Source organism: Lissotriton vulgaris, chromosome 4_1 (genome assembly GCF_964263255.1).
Source record: "Lissotriton vulgaris chromosome 4_1, aLisVul1.2, whole genome shotgun sequence".
Taxonomy (NCBI): Eukaryota; Metazoa; Chordata; class Amphibia; order Caudata; family Salamandridae; genus Lissotriton; species Lissotriton vulgaris.
The window spans coordinates 867,908,238-867,924,847 of record NC_141691.1 but is presented as its reverse complement, the minus strand read 5'-3'; the positions used below and the strand labels follow the sequence as shown (position 1 = coordinate 867,924,847).

The 16,610-nt window shown below is 47.5% G+C and overlaps 1 protein-coding gene across 1 annotated transcript in view; it reads left to right on the top strand.

The window, feature by feature from the left end:
• Positions 1–4,077: 4,077 nt before the first annotated feature.
• The window catches only part of LOC147722677 (uncharacterized), a 60,977-nt gene continuing 48,444 nt past the window's right edge, over positions 4,078–16,610 (top strand). Inside the window, exon 1 of the mRNA XM_086967350.1 lies at positions 4,078–5,334. Coding sequence (XP_086823476.1) covers positions 4,129–5,334 — 1,206 coding nt within the window. The 5' untranslated portion in view covers positions 4,078–4,128. The remainder of the gene's footprint in view (positions 5,335–16,610) is intronic.

Below are 16,610 nucleotides of genomic sequence, written 5' to 3'. Positions count from 1 at the left end.
CCCTGGCCATGTGCTAGGGGGCAAGGGGCCATTTTGAAGGCAGGCAGTGTTCTCAGGCCTGCACCCATTTTGCCTAGCTTTCATCCATTATGCCCAGGGGTAGTGAGTGGTGCATGGGCCTAGTCTTTCTGTGGGGTGTCTTGAATTTAAACATCATTGAGGGCATGGATGGCATGGGATTGTGGTGATTTGTGTGTGTTTTTCGATTGTTTTGGCTGCTGTTGGGGCCTTTTGCCCAGGGGTAGTCAGTGGTGCATGGACTGAGTCTTTCTGTGGGGTCTCTGTAATGTAAACATCACGGAGGGCATGGATGGCATTGGATTGTAGTGTTTTTTGTGTGTTTTCAATTTTTTTGGGGTGTTGATGGGGACTGGCCATGTGGGTGGGGCCATTTTGAGTGCTAGTACAGGCAGGCCTTGGCCATGTGCTGGGGGGCAAGGGACCATTTTGAAGGCAGGCAGTGTTCTCAGGCCTGCACCCATTATGCCTAGCTTTCATCCATTATGCCCAGGGGTAGTGAGTGGTGCATGGGCCTAGTCTTTCTGTGGGGTGTCTTGAATTTAAACATAATTGAGGGCATGGATGGGATGGGATTGTGCTGATTTTTGTGTGTTTTTCGATTTTTGTGCTGTTGTTGGGGCCTTTTGCCCAGGGGTACTCTGTGGTGCATGGGCCTAGTCTTTCTGTGGGGTGTCTTGAATTTGAACATGATTGGGAGCATGGATGGCATGGGATTGTGGTGTTTTTGTGTGTTTTTCAATTTTTTGGGGTGTTGATAGGGACTGGCCATGTGGGTGGGGGCCATTTTGAGTGCTGGTACAGGCAGGCCCAGGCCATGTGCTAGGGGGCAAGGAGCCATTTTGAAGGCAGGCAGTGTTCTCAGGCCTGCACCCATTTTGCCTAGCTTTCATCCATTATGCCCAGGGGTAGTGAGTGGTGCATGGGCTTACTCTTTCTGTGGGGTGTCTTGAATTTAAACATCATTGAGGGCATGGATGGCATGGGATTGTTCTGATTTTTGTGTGTTTTTTGATTTTTGGGCTGTTGTTGGGGCCTTTTGCCCAGGGGTAGTCTGTGGTGCATGGGCCTAGTCTTTCTGTGGGGTGTCTTGAATTTGAACATGATTGAGGGCATGGATGGCATGGAATTGTGGTGATTTTTATGTGTTTTTCGACTTTTAGGGGGTGTTGTTGGGACTGGCCATGTGGGTGAGGGCCATTTTGAGTGCTGGTACAGACAGGCCCTGGCCATGTGCTGGGGGGCAAGGGGCCATTTTGAAGGCAGGCAGTGTTCTCAGGCCTGCACCCATCTTGCCTAGCTTTCATCCATTATGCCCAGCGGTACTCAGTGGTGCATGGGCCTAGACTTTCTGTGGGGTGTCTTGAATTTAAACATCATTGAGGGCATGGATGGCATGGGATTGTGCTGATTTTTATGTGTTTTTCGACTTTTTGGGGTGAATAACTGATGTTCCTCTGTCTTCCATTGCTTTTCGATGCACAAGAGAACCACCAGTGCCAGGAAGAAGCCCTGCAGCTGTGTGTGCAGCATAACGTCACGCGACATCACGTGTGGCCACAGACAAGACAACTCCGCAGCTCGTGCAACTGCGGCCTGCTGTTCTGACATCTGGAAAAGATAGGCCCAAAGAAAGGTGGCCGTAGCGCCTCAGCGAAGAAAGTTGCCAGTGCCACTGGCGGTAAGAAGGAGCAGAAGAAGCAAGTGGCACCACCTACCACGGAGACGGGTGTGCCCACCGACACCTTTTTTGGGAAAAAAAACTACGCCTGCAGCAGCCACGGTGTCCGCCGGAGCCGGAAGCAGCACCTCCGCCTCATTGGGGTCAGTGCCACCACGCCAAGGTAGGCCCAAGCCCATGAGTGCCGCAAAGGCAGCCACTTTGGTTGTTCAATCACCATCGACCAGTGATGTTGGTTCATCACAAGAAAGTACCATCCAATCAACGGCGGGTGTAACTCAGCTGGCGAGTGTTCAACAATCACAGCCGCAACGACAACAACAAGTGCAACTAGTACAAGCGCAAGTACATGGGCAAGGAGAGGCGCAAGTACATGCACAAGGAGAGGCGCAAGTAGAGTTGCATGGAGAGGTGCCACTAGAGGTTCATGGAGCGGCACAACTGCCTACAACGCTTGTTCCTCCAGAAGTAGGGGCACATGAGGAAATTGATATTCAAGTGGAAGAATCATCCCAGGAATCCACTCCTCTTGAGGATGATCCATTGCTTTCAGATCCCCAGCAAGAAAAAGGTTAAGGAGGGCTGCTACTACTACAAGTTCTTCTTCAAGCCCACTTAATTCTGATGACCTTGATCCTAATTAGAACCCAGCAATGCAGTCTGACAGTGAGGCACGCCATGAGCTGAAAAAGGCAGCTATGCTTAAAAGGAAGGTTCCCGCAAGGCTTCGACTTATGGGTGAGGACGACGAACAAGAAGTGGTGTCTTGTGCTGCTGATGAACAGTCTGATGACGACCCAGTTATCACAGACGTCACTAAAGCCCCAGCGGGCATGGAGCAGACAGACATTTTAACCCTATCCCGAATGGCTGCTGAGCGGGATGATCATGTGGGCGGCGTGGCACTGGTACCACCATCAACACAGTTAACTACAACACCAAAACGACCTACAGCTTCCATATTTTCTCGTCAGAAGGGCCGGCATGGACCTCCATCCAGCTTGACCTCCATTACCTCAAGTAGTGGTGCTGTAAGTCAACTACAGAAACAAATTCAGCCACGCCCATCCTCCACTTCATCTGGAATTGAAAGTCAAAGTAGCTCTTCCACCACTAGCAGACATCTCCAGTCCCCAGTTTGGGACTTCTTTACTGTTAGCAAAAAGGCGGAAAACATGGTCGTTTGTTCGATTTGTAAAGTATTAGTGAGTCGGGGTAAGCTTGGTACCAACTATGGTACCAGAGGCCAGAGAGGTCATCTCAAACAACACCACCCTATCCAGTGGTAAAAGCACCTAAGTGACATCGAGGAAGTCAAAACGAATCGAAATGTATCCCTTCATATTGCATCTGATGATGATGAGAGTCTGATCGTGCAGGGGGGAAGTGAAGAAGCGACAGCCATTTTTTCTGGTACACCCAGTACCCCTGGTAGCAGCACTGCAGTGGTAGCGCCCACACCCTCTACCCCTGCAACATGTGTGAGGCCCACTAGGAGTCTGGGACAGACACCAATGCAAAAAACTAAATCACTGAGCCTAACTGGTTTGAAGTCTATATAATCATCATCATCATCATCATCATCATCATTATCACGTAAAATGGTCCAGCCCACCATTACCAGCATGTTTTGGTTGGAACCGCCATTTGAACGCAACCACCCAACCGTGCGTCTGTATAATGCCAAGCTGGCTAAAATGCAAGCGCTGAACCTTCTCCATTTCTCTTTCATGGAAGGGGTGGGTTTTTGTGAATTGGTGGCAACAGTCTGCCCTAAATGGAAGGTTCCTAGCAGGTTCTATTTTGCAAGGGTTGCTGTTCCAGCACTACATCAAGATGTGCTGGAGGTGATTGGCGCAGCTATTCTGAAGAGTGCTGTTCACACTATCCACATGACAACAGACATGTGGATCAGTTGCCAAGCCCTTGATTACATGTGCATCACTGCACACTGGGTCTCTTTTGCAGGGGTCGAAAAAAAGTTAAAACACAAAGATGTTGACACGGAGGAAGTTTTTAAAGCTACTCGCAAACATGCAACAATAGGCATGTTTGCCATGGAGAAATCTCACACTGCACCTAACCTTTTGGATGAGTTTAACAGGAAAGTCAAAGAATGGCTGCATCCAAGAAACCGCACAGTTGGTTATGTTTCCACAGATAATGGCAGTAATATAGTTAAGGCCATGGACGACGGTGGCTACTTCAGAGTGCCATGTTTGGCGCACAGTATTAACATTGTGGGGCAAGCCTTCTTTAAAGCAGAAGAGCCAGTCGTCAAAGTACTGACCACCTGCCGAAAAATCTGCATCCATTTCAACCATTCTTTTAAGGCCCGGAAGCAGCTGAGGGGCCTTCAATATGAACCTAAACTGCCAGTCAAAGGACTAATCCAGGAGGTGGCAACACGTTGGAACTCAACCTTTTACATGCTTGAGCGTCTGTCTGAGCAGTGGGAGGTAATACATGAGTTTGTCTTAAAACTGGGTGCTGCTCACAAAGACTTGATGCTAGAGTTGGAGGAATGGAAGCTAATTGCAAGCCTGACAGACATGCTTCGTCCTTTTGAGCTCTTCACTCGTGAAGTCAGCAAGGAGGACTGTTCTTTGAGCGAAGCTATCCCATTGTTGCGCATGCTAGAGCACCAACTGAAGGAGGTGTCTTCAACGTTCCGAGATGATGGTGAAAAGCGAGAAACATATGGTTTGGCGCAGAAGTTATTATGCCACCTCCTTGACAATGAAAAGCTTAAAAAGATACATACAGAACAACATTACATTTGCGCCACTATTCTTGATCCACGGTACAAAAAGGCAGTGGCCAGCAAATCATTCATTCCTTTTGATGAAGCAGATGTTTCAAAGTACAAACGTTGGCTAGCTGTGTCAGCCAGGCGGTTCAAAAAAGATCGGCAGAAAATTCAAGGAGGCAGCACAAGTACAACCGAATCAGCAGGCCATACGGCGTCAAGTTCCACTTCTCAATCCGTGGCCGAAGGGAGTCACTTTCCCTCACAGCCGTTAACGACACCAGCAACCATATCATCATCCTCACCTGCACCAGGCCGCAAACCAATATTGCCGGAAGGGGATTGGCTAACTCAGCAAGGGTTAGCTCGGTCCAGTGATGAAAAGGTCGCAGATGGTGCGCAAAGTGGATCAACCCTGGAGAACCTTGAGTCGGTGGTGCAGGCCTATCTGGATGACCCAACAGAGGTCTGTCATAATGAGAACCCATTGGGATATTGGTGTACGAAAAGCTCAAAATGGCAACTGATCACCAACCTGGCTCTAAATGATTTGTCTTGCCCACTCGCTAGTGTGTCTTCTGAACGTGTTTTCAGTGCTGCTGGTGCCATTGTTACTTCAAAAAGGACCCGCCTTTTGCCCAAAAATGTGGAGAGGTTAACAATAATCAAGTTGAATCAGCACTTCATACCACCTGATTACAAAATACGTGAATGCACGCAGGAAGAAGAGGACACCGACTTAGGTGACGACGACGACAGAAGTTCTTTTTGGTCACCAGACCTACTCCCGTCTCAATTCATAGACTTGGAGGATGAGCTCTGCTTCCCTGACAACGAGGACAGAAAATTACTTCCTTTTTTTCCGTACTTATTCACTTTTATTCCTGTGAATCTTTCTTTGTTTTGCTACTTTTACCACAACAAAACTCTAATCAACTAATCACAATAAGTCCATCATCAGCACTGTCTTCATCTTATATTCCGTATTGATTTGAAGGTGCCACAGTCTGCATTCAGATGTTCACAAGTTCACAACTCAATCATGCTCCTCTATCCTTCTCCTCCAGACTCCCCCTATCCATTTCCCTCAAGGCAGATAGATGGATTATGGAGAAAAAACAAACTTTGTCTTCGTAGACGAGTCCCCTCAAGTGGGACTGAAATAACTGACTGACTACATGCTTGCTGATTGTTGACAGACCTACTTCTGAAATTTAAAGGAGAGGCTGCCCTGTGGCCCCTCACTTTCGGAAGAAGATGCAGACATAAAGTAGAACAGGTAATGAATAGTGAGAAGATGGCATGCAGTGGACAGCAATGGCTGTCTGTCTCTGTTGAAACCAATTGCTGTTTGTTTTTTGTGAACAGCGCAATTTGCCATGTTTTCAATATACCAGTATTGCAGGTTTTGGATTATTTGGCTGTGTTCTAGATTTGTGGTGCTGGGTCGGGGTGTCTGGGAGCACTGCTGGCACAGTCTAATGTTGATTGCATTTGTTTTTCAGGAAATCCATGGTGGAAAACAGGAGTTAGTGCCTAGCTGCACAGCGCATTTGGACTGAATTCCAGGTTGGGCCGAAATTTGCAAAGTCTCACTTTTTAAGATTTAGCTTTTTGGCTGTTTGGGGGTCTTCTACTTGTTTCCGCCTGGGTTGACGGGTCTGGGGGCATTTCTGGGGAGGTTTAATACCGGATAAAAGTTTTTTGCAGAAAATCAGAGTTGAAAAAGTTTTTGCCTTTTTGCTCACTATCATGTTTTCGGGGGCCTCTTTTGGGGGGTTCCTGGTGTTTGTCGGTGGGTTTTGGGGTCTGGGAGCACTGCTGGGTATGGATACTTTTGATTTGCAAGTGGTTTCAAGAAAATCCATGGTGGCAAAGGGGAGTTAGGGCCTAGCTGCAGAGCGCGCACGGAGTGATTTTGGAAATTTGCCTGAAAATTTCAGAGTGCCCATTTTTGAAGTTTTGCTTTTTGGCTGTTTGGGGGTCTTCTACTTGTTTTCGCCTGGGTTGACGGCTCTGGGGCCATTGCTGGGAAGGTCTAATACCGGATAAAAGTGGCTTAGACAAAATCAGAGGCAATTTATTTTTGCGTTTTTGCTTACTTGCTTGTCTTCGAGGTGCTGTTTGGGGGGTTCCAGGTGTTTGTGGGTGTGTTTTGGGGTCTGGGAGCACTGCTGGCACAGTCTAATTTTGATTGCATTTGTTTTTCAGGAAATCCATGGTGGGAAACAGGAGTTATGGCTTAGCTGGACAGCGCGTTTGGACAGAATTGAAAGAAGGCCGAAAAATATTGTAAGTATGAGATTTTCCATTTTTGTTTTTTGCCTGTTTGAGGGTGTTGTGCTATTTTGCGGCTGGGTTGGCGGGTCTTGGGGCATTGCTGGGAAGGTCTAATACCGGATAAAAGGGGTTTGGACAAAATCCATGGGGAAAAAGTTTTTGCATTTTCTGACATTTCGCTCAATTTAGCGTTTTCGTGGGCCTGTTTGGGGGCTTCCTGGTGTTTGTGGGTGGGTTTCGGGGTCTTGGTGCAATGCTGGGTATGGATACTTTTGATTGCAAGTGGTTTCAAGAAAATCCATGGTGGCAAAGGGGAGTTAGGGCCTAGCTGCAGAGCGGGCGCGGAGTGATTTTGGAAATTTGCCTGAAAACTTCAAAGTGCCCATTTTTGAAGTTTTGCTTTTTGGCTGTTTGGGGGTCTTCTACTTGTTTCCACCAGGGTTGACGGCTCTGGGGCCATTGCTGGGAAGGTCTAATACCGGATAAAAATGGTTTGGACAAAATCCATGAGGAAAAAGATTTTTGCATTTTCTGACATTTCGCTCAATTTAGCGTTTTTGGGGGCCTGTTTGGGGGCTTCCTGGTGTTTGTGGGTGGGTTTCGGGGTCTTGGAGCAGTGCTGGGTATGGATACTTTTGATTGCAAGTGGTTTGAAGAAAATCCATGTTGGCAAAGGGGAGTTAGGGCCTAGCTGCAGAGCGCGCGTGGAGTGATTTTGGAAATTTGCCTGAAAATTTTCAAGTGCCCATTTTTGAAGTTTTGCTTTTTGGCTGCTTGAGGGTCTTCTACTTGTTTCTGCCTGGGTTGATGGCTCTGGGGCCATTGCTGGGAAGGTCTAATACCGGATAAAAGTGGTTTGGACAAAATCCATGAGGAAAAAGTTTTTGCATTTTCTGACATTTCGCTCAATTTAGCGTTTTCGGGGGCCTGTTTGGGGGGCTTCCTGGTGTTTGTGGGTGGGTTTCGGGGTCTTGGAACAATGCTGGGTATGGATACTTTTGATTGCAAGTAGTTTCAAGAAAATCCATGGTGGCAAAGGGGAGTTAGGGCCTAGCTGCAGAGCGCGCGCGGAGTGATTTTGGAAATTTGCCTGAAAATTTCTAAGTGCCCATGTTTGAAGTTTTGCTTTTTGGCTGTTTGGGTGTCTTCTACTTGTTTTCGCCTGGGTTGACGCCTCTGGGGACATTGCTGGGAAGGTCTAATACCAGATAAAAGTGGTTTGGACAAAATCGGAGGCAAATTTTTTTGCGTTTTTGCTGACTTGCTTGTCTTTAAGGTGCTGTTTGGGGGGGTTCCGGGTGTTTGTGGATGGGCTTCGGGGTCTGGGAGTACTGCTGGCACAGTCTAATTTTGATTGCATTTTTTTTTCAGGAAATCCATCTTGGAAAACGGGAGTTATGGCCTAGCTGCACAGCGCGTTTGGACAGAATTGAAAGATGGCCGAAAAATATTGTAGGTATGAGATTTTCCATTTTTGCTTTTTGCCTTTTTGGGGGTGTTGTGCTTTTTTGCGGGTGGGTTGGCGGGTCTTGGGTCATGGCTGGGAAGGTCTAATACCGGATAAAAGTCATTTGGAGGAAATCCATGCTGAAAAGCGTTTTGGCACTTTTTTTAACTTAGGCCTCGTTAGCGTTAGCACTGGCAGGAGTACTGCATGTGTTTGAGAGTGTTCTAGATTTTTGCAACTGGGTTCTGTGGTCTTGGAGCACTCGTGGGAATGTGTAATTCTGGTTGCAAGTGGTTTGAAGAAAATCCATGGTGGGAAAGGTGGGATTTGGCCTAGTTAAAGAAAGTGTTTGCCACTATTCTTAACTTATGGCTCGTTAGGGTTAGCAGTATTGTATTGCATGTGTTTGGGCGGGGGTTCTAGATTTTTACGACTGGCTGGGGTCTTGGAACACTTGTTGGAATGTCTAATTTGGATTGCACGTGGTTTGAAGATAATCCATGGCGGGAAAGGCGGGTTTTGGGCATACTTTCTGAGTGCGTTTTGGCACAATATGAAATTAGGCCTCTGCGAGGTAGCAGCAGTATTCAGCACTTTTTTGGGAGGGTAATGTGGGGTGTTCTAGATTTTTGGGATTGTCATCTCTGAAAGTGACAGTATAATTTTTGCACTACACAGCGTGCCTTATATATCTTTTTTTCTCCGAGGTGTCTTTAACACTTACTGTTGTGTTTTTCCATCATCAATTACAGGCAGGCTTTTACCCTGTGCCATCGATGTACTACTCAGGCTTACAATTAGCGATCCGCAAATCCGCATCAGGCAGGCAGTGGACAGTCAGTGTGTCTGGTCACCAAGATTGATCAACGGAGCATCCGATGGAATGAAGGAGTACCGCGAATAAGAGGAATGGCTGGATGAATCAACTTCACAAATTCAACTGGACAACCACAAAAAACAGTAACAGTATCCAAAAATCTCCTTATCTTTTAAATGATATTCTTGTGAACTTGAACTTACTTCTACGAGTGTGACTCTGTGCATTTGTTTGATCTCTGCTTCAAATTCATCCCTCCAGCTATTTGATACGTCTTTGCTATGTTCAACACTAATTTAATGTTCTAAGGGTTTATTGTCTGAGGGCAGAGAAGCAAGTGAAATTGCGTAATGACTGCAGCCCTGTACTGCCAACCTGTTCCTTCGTAGTTACTAGTAAGTTGCAGTAAGTAGTAGTACTACTTTTCAGTAAGCTAACCATCCATTTACTAAACAACTTCTGGCATGCAGTAGTGCACTTCCTTTATGTCCCTTTAAAGGTTTATCGATATCTTCAAATCCAAAGATTTGTTTCTCTTCATTTGTTGTTGGACGGTCCATGCTGTGTTTTTTTTTCCTCTCTACCAAACTTTCCCAAAAACCCCCATTCCCATCCAATTTTCAAACCCTAACCCTCTTCACCCGGGCTGTGTGGTATTTCATTGATGTGTGACTGACAACAACAATAAATTCCACACACTTGCTGGGGAGGATAAGGTCAAAGCAACCAGAAGTTCATGTGCGCCATCGTGGATTGATAATAAGAACATCCTCCTCCTACACGAATTGAACAATCTAATGCTTAATGCTTACCGTACGTTGGCACTGCTTAGGCTACAATTTAGGGCACTGTTCTGTACCGTACAACCTATTGTACTGTTTCTAATGCTACGCTCAGGCCACTCAATGTTTAATTTCCTCTTTTTTCATATGGTGATACTACAAGTGTGTACCACTACTGCTACCAGCACAACAATGATATTGCATCCGTCAAGGATTCAAGTCAACAACCAACCTTAATCACCATTTGCAATGCAGCCAGGCCTGGGGCTACCACAATTCTCAAACACGAATCACAGGTAAGATAAGCATTTTGGAGACGTAGAATAATGGGCTAGGACTGGGAGGAGAGCAGAGATTGCCAGTACTACTAGTAAAGTACTAGTAGGGCTACTGAATTCACTAACTCGGTTACTGGCACTTTGGTACATTTCAGGACTAGATGTTTCATTCATGCTGGTAAGTTGGAAGAAACCAAACGTCCAGTAACCACCGCCCACCCCCACACAAAATAATATGAACGTGTATACTGTGTTTTGGTATGAAAAATAATTATTAAGAAATATATTGAGGTAGTCAAAAAATGAAATAAATTAACCCAACTCACCCCCTACCTAACCCCAACCAATGTGCCAAAGTCCAAAAGTCCCCTCTTCCAAACACCCAATTCCCACCCCCCCCAACAGTTTTTAAAAAAGGGGCAAGGGACAGTCACTACCTCCGGTGGCATAGTTTTGCAAGCTGTTGCTTCATGTCCCGCTGCTCTTTGCGGAGGTCCCGGAGCTGGCGCTGAAGTTTCTCGGCCAACTGCTCCAGGTAGTCCACTCTTTTGCGTAGTCGGCGCACGCGAACGATACAGGATCTGGGGGGGGGCGCTCATGTTGTTGCTGCTGTGCTTGCTTAATGTGCACCATTTTTCTCATTACAGAAAGAAGATTCCATTACCCTTCTGCCAGACGATTCACCAACTACTACTGAGTCACCACCAGCAGTACTTTAAGTACTTTAAAGAAAGTGGGGGCTCACGCACAGTTATTCTAATAATTTCCTGTGTCTGTTAGTGTTAACTATTATTAAGTTTGAGTCATACTAATTTCATTCATGGGAATGTTGTTTAAACTTTAACGTCATCTTCATCCATAAGAATACTACGCTATTAAAAATAAAGAAATAATGTTTTCATTTCTCAATTGAAAATAAAACTTTAAAACTAACAAACACTGTGTGGTTTTTGTGCACGAGTGAGTGAGCGGAAAGGTTTGAACTACTGCACTTGGCAGTCATGTTTCAGTGACTCAGATAGGCCGGGACTCGGAGGTAGTCTTCTTCTGTTCTTCTGGGTCGTAAAATCATTGGTCAGACATTCTAGATAGTCGGTCAGGGGAATGGGGGTTCAACTTCTGTTCGGACTGAGGTATGTCGAAAGTCGAACTGCACCTATCATCAACAATGTTCTATTTATCTTGTCCATACTTCTTTGTGTGCAGAATAGTCCCTGAAACACTAGCGGTATGGGATGTGCTCCTCTCAAACCAAAAAGGCAACTGCTACCTTTTACTTGGTGTAAACAATGACATTTTGTTGTTTGAAATTGAAAAAGCACTTACATTAAGAAGACTGGAATAGACAGCAAGGGCAACACAGAGGACGGCACTCAGTGCCTAAAGCTATTTCTGTGTCAGAGTTTTGTTTCACACCATTTGCCGAATGGGCAAGCTTAGCTACCTACACAGACCGACTCATAATTGTAAATAGTAGTAGCACAGAGAGTGATGGTAGAGGCAGGATAAGAATGTAGAAAGTAGTCTACATTAGAAGAAGATCAAAGACTTTTTTGTAAAACATAGAATTATTAGGAACCAGTTTGTAATGAATAGGAGCTGTAAAAGTTAGGAGAGTATAAGTATTAATATAACAATAGAACAACTTACTGGGGCCAGCAGAAGAGCCTGCAAGGGACTGAGCCTCTCCACCTTCTGCCACCGGAGTCTCTGCCGCCGCCGCCGCCTTGCCCCTGGGAGGTCCTGGTGATCATGAAATATTGAAAGACAACATGGATGATTGTTTTTGGAAAATATTCGATTTCTTTGTACTCAATCTAAAATTATGTTGGGGAAACAAATTAACATCAATTGCATCTGATCTGGGCAACTAGGAGGATAGTAGTACAGTATTGCAGGATTCGCAGACCATCTAATAGGAAAGTTATGTAATTCACTAACTACATCAACAACAAAAAGGTTATGCTACGACTGCCATCACCCAGCAGCACGAGACGTCGCGTGACAGACACAGTCCGTCATCATGATTGCAGACCACTAACAAATGTCCTATAACAAGTAAAAAATATCAAACTCAATGTATCAATCCACCACTATCTCATCAAAGTGGCAGCAGCAGGAGTACAAAGAAGGACTAGACTTGAGTCTACTGTCTCTAGCATTACACAGTAATGCTCTCAAATGACAAAAAAGTTGCAAACAAGTAAGCATAGTAGCAACGCCAATAACCAGGCGCGCACCTGCAATGACAGAAGCTATTTAAACATTAATTTACCTGCAATGTAATCGAATCATCAGCATTCGTACTCTTCAGGAAAAAAATAGATTAGCAATATAACAGAGCAGAAGAAAAAAAAGTAGTTATTAAATAGCTACTTACCAAGGCCAGGGATCTCCACACCGAGCAGGTCGACCATGTCATGCTCCCGGTCCAAGATGTCACTCCACCGGTGCGTCACTTGTTGGTAGGTGCGCCGGACCCCAGACTCCTTATACATGCGCCGGCACACCTTCTCCGACAGCTGGCGACGCTCCCGGAGGCCGTAACCGGAAGCAATCCGCCCACCTGCTGCCATTGTTTTAGGGAGGTGGACTTGCACAAAAACCATCAAGGCGGCCACCTCCACCACGGAGAAGATCTCCCTGGCCTAGACTTCCTCGCCCCTCATTCGCCCGCAAGGGAGCCGGGTAAGGGGTGCTGGGCCCTTCCCCTTGCCCTTGTCGCCTCCCTTAGCCATGGTCCTGGGCACAAGAAGAAGGAAAGAAGAATAGGTGTGAAAAAAATAGGAGAGAGAGCGAAAGAAATAAAGTAGGTAATAAAGTAACAAAAAGTTTTAAAAAAACACAAAATATACATGTAGGAAATTGAAAAGAGAGATAATAAGCAAAAAAAGACAAAAAAAAGTTCAGACAAATAATAGGATTACGAAGATGTGAGATGGATAGAAAGGTAGCATGCCCAAAACCATAGCAGTGAATGAAAAAAAAGATGGCCGCGTCTGTAGAGGAACGCGTGGGTAAGTTTGCGCGATATTTTCCCCGCGAGCACGCAAAAATGCCCATGAACACGTAATCGCGCGCCGCATACGTCGCAAGCATGCAACAAGAGCCCGGAAACGGAAACACGTCACGCAAACATGATGGCCGCACCCATACACGACCGCATGGGCAACCTCGGGGTCGGTGCGCTGCAAGCGGTCCGCGAATAAGCAGAAAACCGCGCGAACACGCAAAAAAAAGAAATCAGCTAATTCGCACGAATTTGCGGATTGCAAGTTGATTTCGCACGAATACGCACCCCACGAATCTTGCGAAATGGCAGAAAAACAACTTTTGGAAAACTGAAAGCACTTAGCAGGTGCAACAGTTCAAGCTAATTTGTAACCATTCCCTGTAGTGCTTCCTGAGGGGCCCCTCAGAGTTCAGTTGCCTACTTGCAACTATTCTCTGACCCTGCTCTGACCCTCAAAGCAGGGTCAGAGAATAGTTACAAGTATGGCACAATGCTCGTGTAAAAAAAATAACTGCAACAGGAAGCACTTACAGCGAAGGAAGCAGGTGGCAGGGATGAACCAGAGGGTGGCAGGGATGAAGCAGAGGTTGACAGTGTTGTACCAGAGGGTGGCAGGGGTGAACCAGAGGTGCTGTGATGAACCAGAGGGTGCTGTGATGAACCAGAGGTTGGCAGTGCTGAACCAGAGGGTGGTAGTGATGAACCAGAGGGTGGCAGGGATGAACCAGAGGGTGGCAGGGCTGAAGCAGAGGGTGACAGTGCTGTACCAGAGGGTGACAGGGGTGAACCAGATGTTCTGTGATGAACCAGAGGGTGCTGTGATGAACCAGAGGGTGGCAGTGATGAACCAGAGGGTGGCAGAGATGAACCAGAGGGTGGCAGGGATAAAGCAGAGGGTGACAGTGCTGTACCAGAAGGTGGCAGGGGTGAACCAGAGGTGCTGTGATGAACCAGAGGGTGCTGTGATGAACCAGAGGGTGGCAGTGCTGAACCAGAGGGTGGTAGTGATGAACCAGAGGGTGGTAGTGATGAAGCAGAGGGTGACAGTGCTGCACCAGAGGGTGGCAGGGGTGAACCAGAGGTGCTGTGATGAACCAGAGGGTGCTATGATGAACCAGAGGGTGGCAGTGCTGAACCAGAGGGTGGCAGTGATGAACCAGAGGGTGGCAGGGATGAACCAGAGGGTGGCAAGGATGAAGCAGAGGGTGACAGTGCTGTACCAGAGGGTGGCAGGGGTGAACCAGAGTTGATGTGATGAACCAGAGGGTGCTTGGATGAGCCAGAGGGTGGCAGTGCTGAACCAGAGGGTGGCAGTGATGAACCAGAGGGTGTCAGTGATGAACCAGAGGGTGGCAGGGATAACCCAAAGGGTGGCAGGGATGAACCAGAGGGTGGCACTGGTGAACCAGAGGGTGCTGTGATGAACCAGAGGGTGGCAGTAGTGAGAGCTGAACCTGAGGGTGGCAGAGGTGAACCAGAGGTGCTGTGATGAACCAGAGGGTGCTGTGATGAACCAGAGGGTGGCAGTGCTGAACCAGAGGGTGGTAGTGATGAACCAGAGGGTGGTAGTGATGAAGCAGAGGGTGACAGTGCTGCACCAGAGGGTGGCAGGGGTGAACCAGAGGTGCTGTGATGAACCAGAGGGTGGCAGTGCTGAACCAGAGGGTGGCAGTGATGAACCAGAGGGTGGCAGGGATGAAGCAGAGGGTGACAGTGCTGTACCAGAGGGTGGCAGGGGTGAACCAGAGGTGATGTGATGAACCAGAGGGTGCTGTGATGAACCAGAGGGTGGCAGTGCTGAACCAGAGGGTGGCAGTGCTGAACCAGAGGGTGGCAGGGATGAACCAGAGGGTGGCAGGGATGAACCAGAGGGTGGCACTGGTGAACCAGAGGGTGCTGTGATGAACCAGAGGGTGGCAGTAGTGAGAGCTGAACCTGAGGGTGACAAGGGGAAAACCAGAGTTGCTGTGATGAACCAGAGGGTGCTGTGATGAACCAGAGGGTGGCAGTGCTGAACCAGAGGGTGGTAGTGATGAACCAGAGGGTGGCAGGGATGAACCAGAGGGTGGCAGGGATGAACCAGAGGGTGGCACTGGTGAACCAGAGGGTGCTGTGATGTACCAGAGGGTGGCAGTGCTGAACCAGAGGGTGGCAGTGATGAACCAGAGGGTGGCAGGGATGAACCAGAGGGTGGCAGGGATGAAGCAGAGGGTGACAGTGCTGTACCAGAGGGTGGCAGGGGTAAACCAGACATGCTGTGATGAACCAGAGGGTGCTGTGATGAACCAGAGGGTGGCAGTGCTGAACCAGAGGGTGGTAGTGATGAACCAGAGGGTGGTAGTGATGAAGCAGAGGGTGACAGTTCTGTACCAGAGGGTGGCAGGGGTGAACCAGAGGTGCTGTGATGAACCAGAAGGTGCTGTGATGAACCAGAGGGTGGCAGTGCTGAACCAGAGGGTTGCAGTGATGAACCAGAGGGTGGCAGGGATGAAACAGAGGGTGGCAGGGATGAAGCAGAGGGTGACAGTGCTGTACCAGAGGGTGGCAGGGGTGAACCAGAGGTGATGTGATGAACCTGAGGGTGCTGTTATGAACCAGAGGGTGGCAGTTCTGAACCAGAGGGTGGCAGTGATGAACCAGAGGGTGGCAGGGATGAACCAGAGGGTGGCAGGGATGAACCTGAGGGTGGCACTGGTGAACCAGAGGGTGATGTGATGAACCCGAGGGTGGCAGTGGTGAGTGCTGAACCAGAGGGTGGCAGCAGGGGTGAACCAGAGGGTGCTGTGATGAACAAGAGGGTTGCAGTAGTGAGTGCTGAACCTGAGGGTGGCAGGGGTGAACCAGAGGGTGGCAGTGATGAACCAGAGGGTGGCAGTGGTAAACCAGAGGGTGGCAGTGGTGAACCAGAGGGTGGCAGTGTAAACCAGAGGATGCTGTGCCCACATACACAACCGCATGGGTAACTTCGCCATGCAAGCGGCCCGCGAACACACAAAAAACCCAGCGAACATGCAAAAATGCCCACGAACACGCAAAAAACCAAAAATTCACAATTTCACACGAATTCGTGAATTATGCGGATCGTGAATTCACTTTCGCACGATTTCCCGGACTGCGATTTCACTGATTTCGCCCATGCTTACATATTAGTTACCCCTAAAGTAGGCCCATGGGTAGGGTGAATTGAATGTAAAAGGTTAGAGATGCTCTGATGTGTTTAGCATGTCCTGATAGTGAATTACAGCCAATTTCGTCTTTCACTATTGCAAGGCTACCTATTCCCATAGGCCAGAATGGGCAGTTTGATTATAACATCTTATAATCCTAACTGACTCAGGGAACTTGGTAGAAATTTTTGTTTTGTGTGCCTGAACTCAGAATGATAAAATACATATTTTAGGGAAGTTGGTTTTGACATTCTGTGTTTGAAAATACCACTTTTAGAAAGTAGGTGTTTTCTTGCCTAACCATCCAAGCCTGCCTCTGCTAGGTTGTGTATTCCATATCTGGTTTGTGAGTGATAAGGGCTGGGGTGGCTCCAGGAC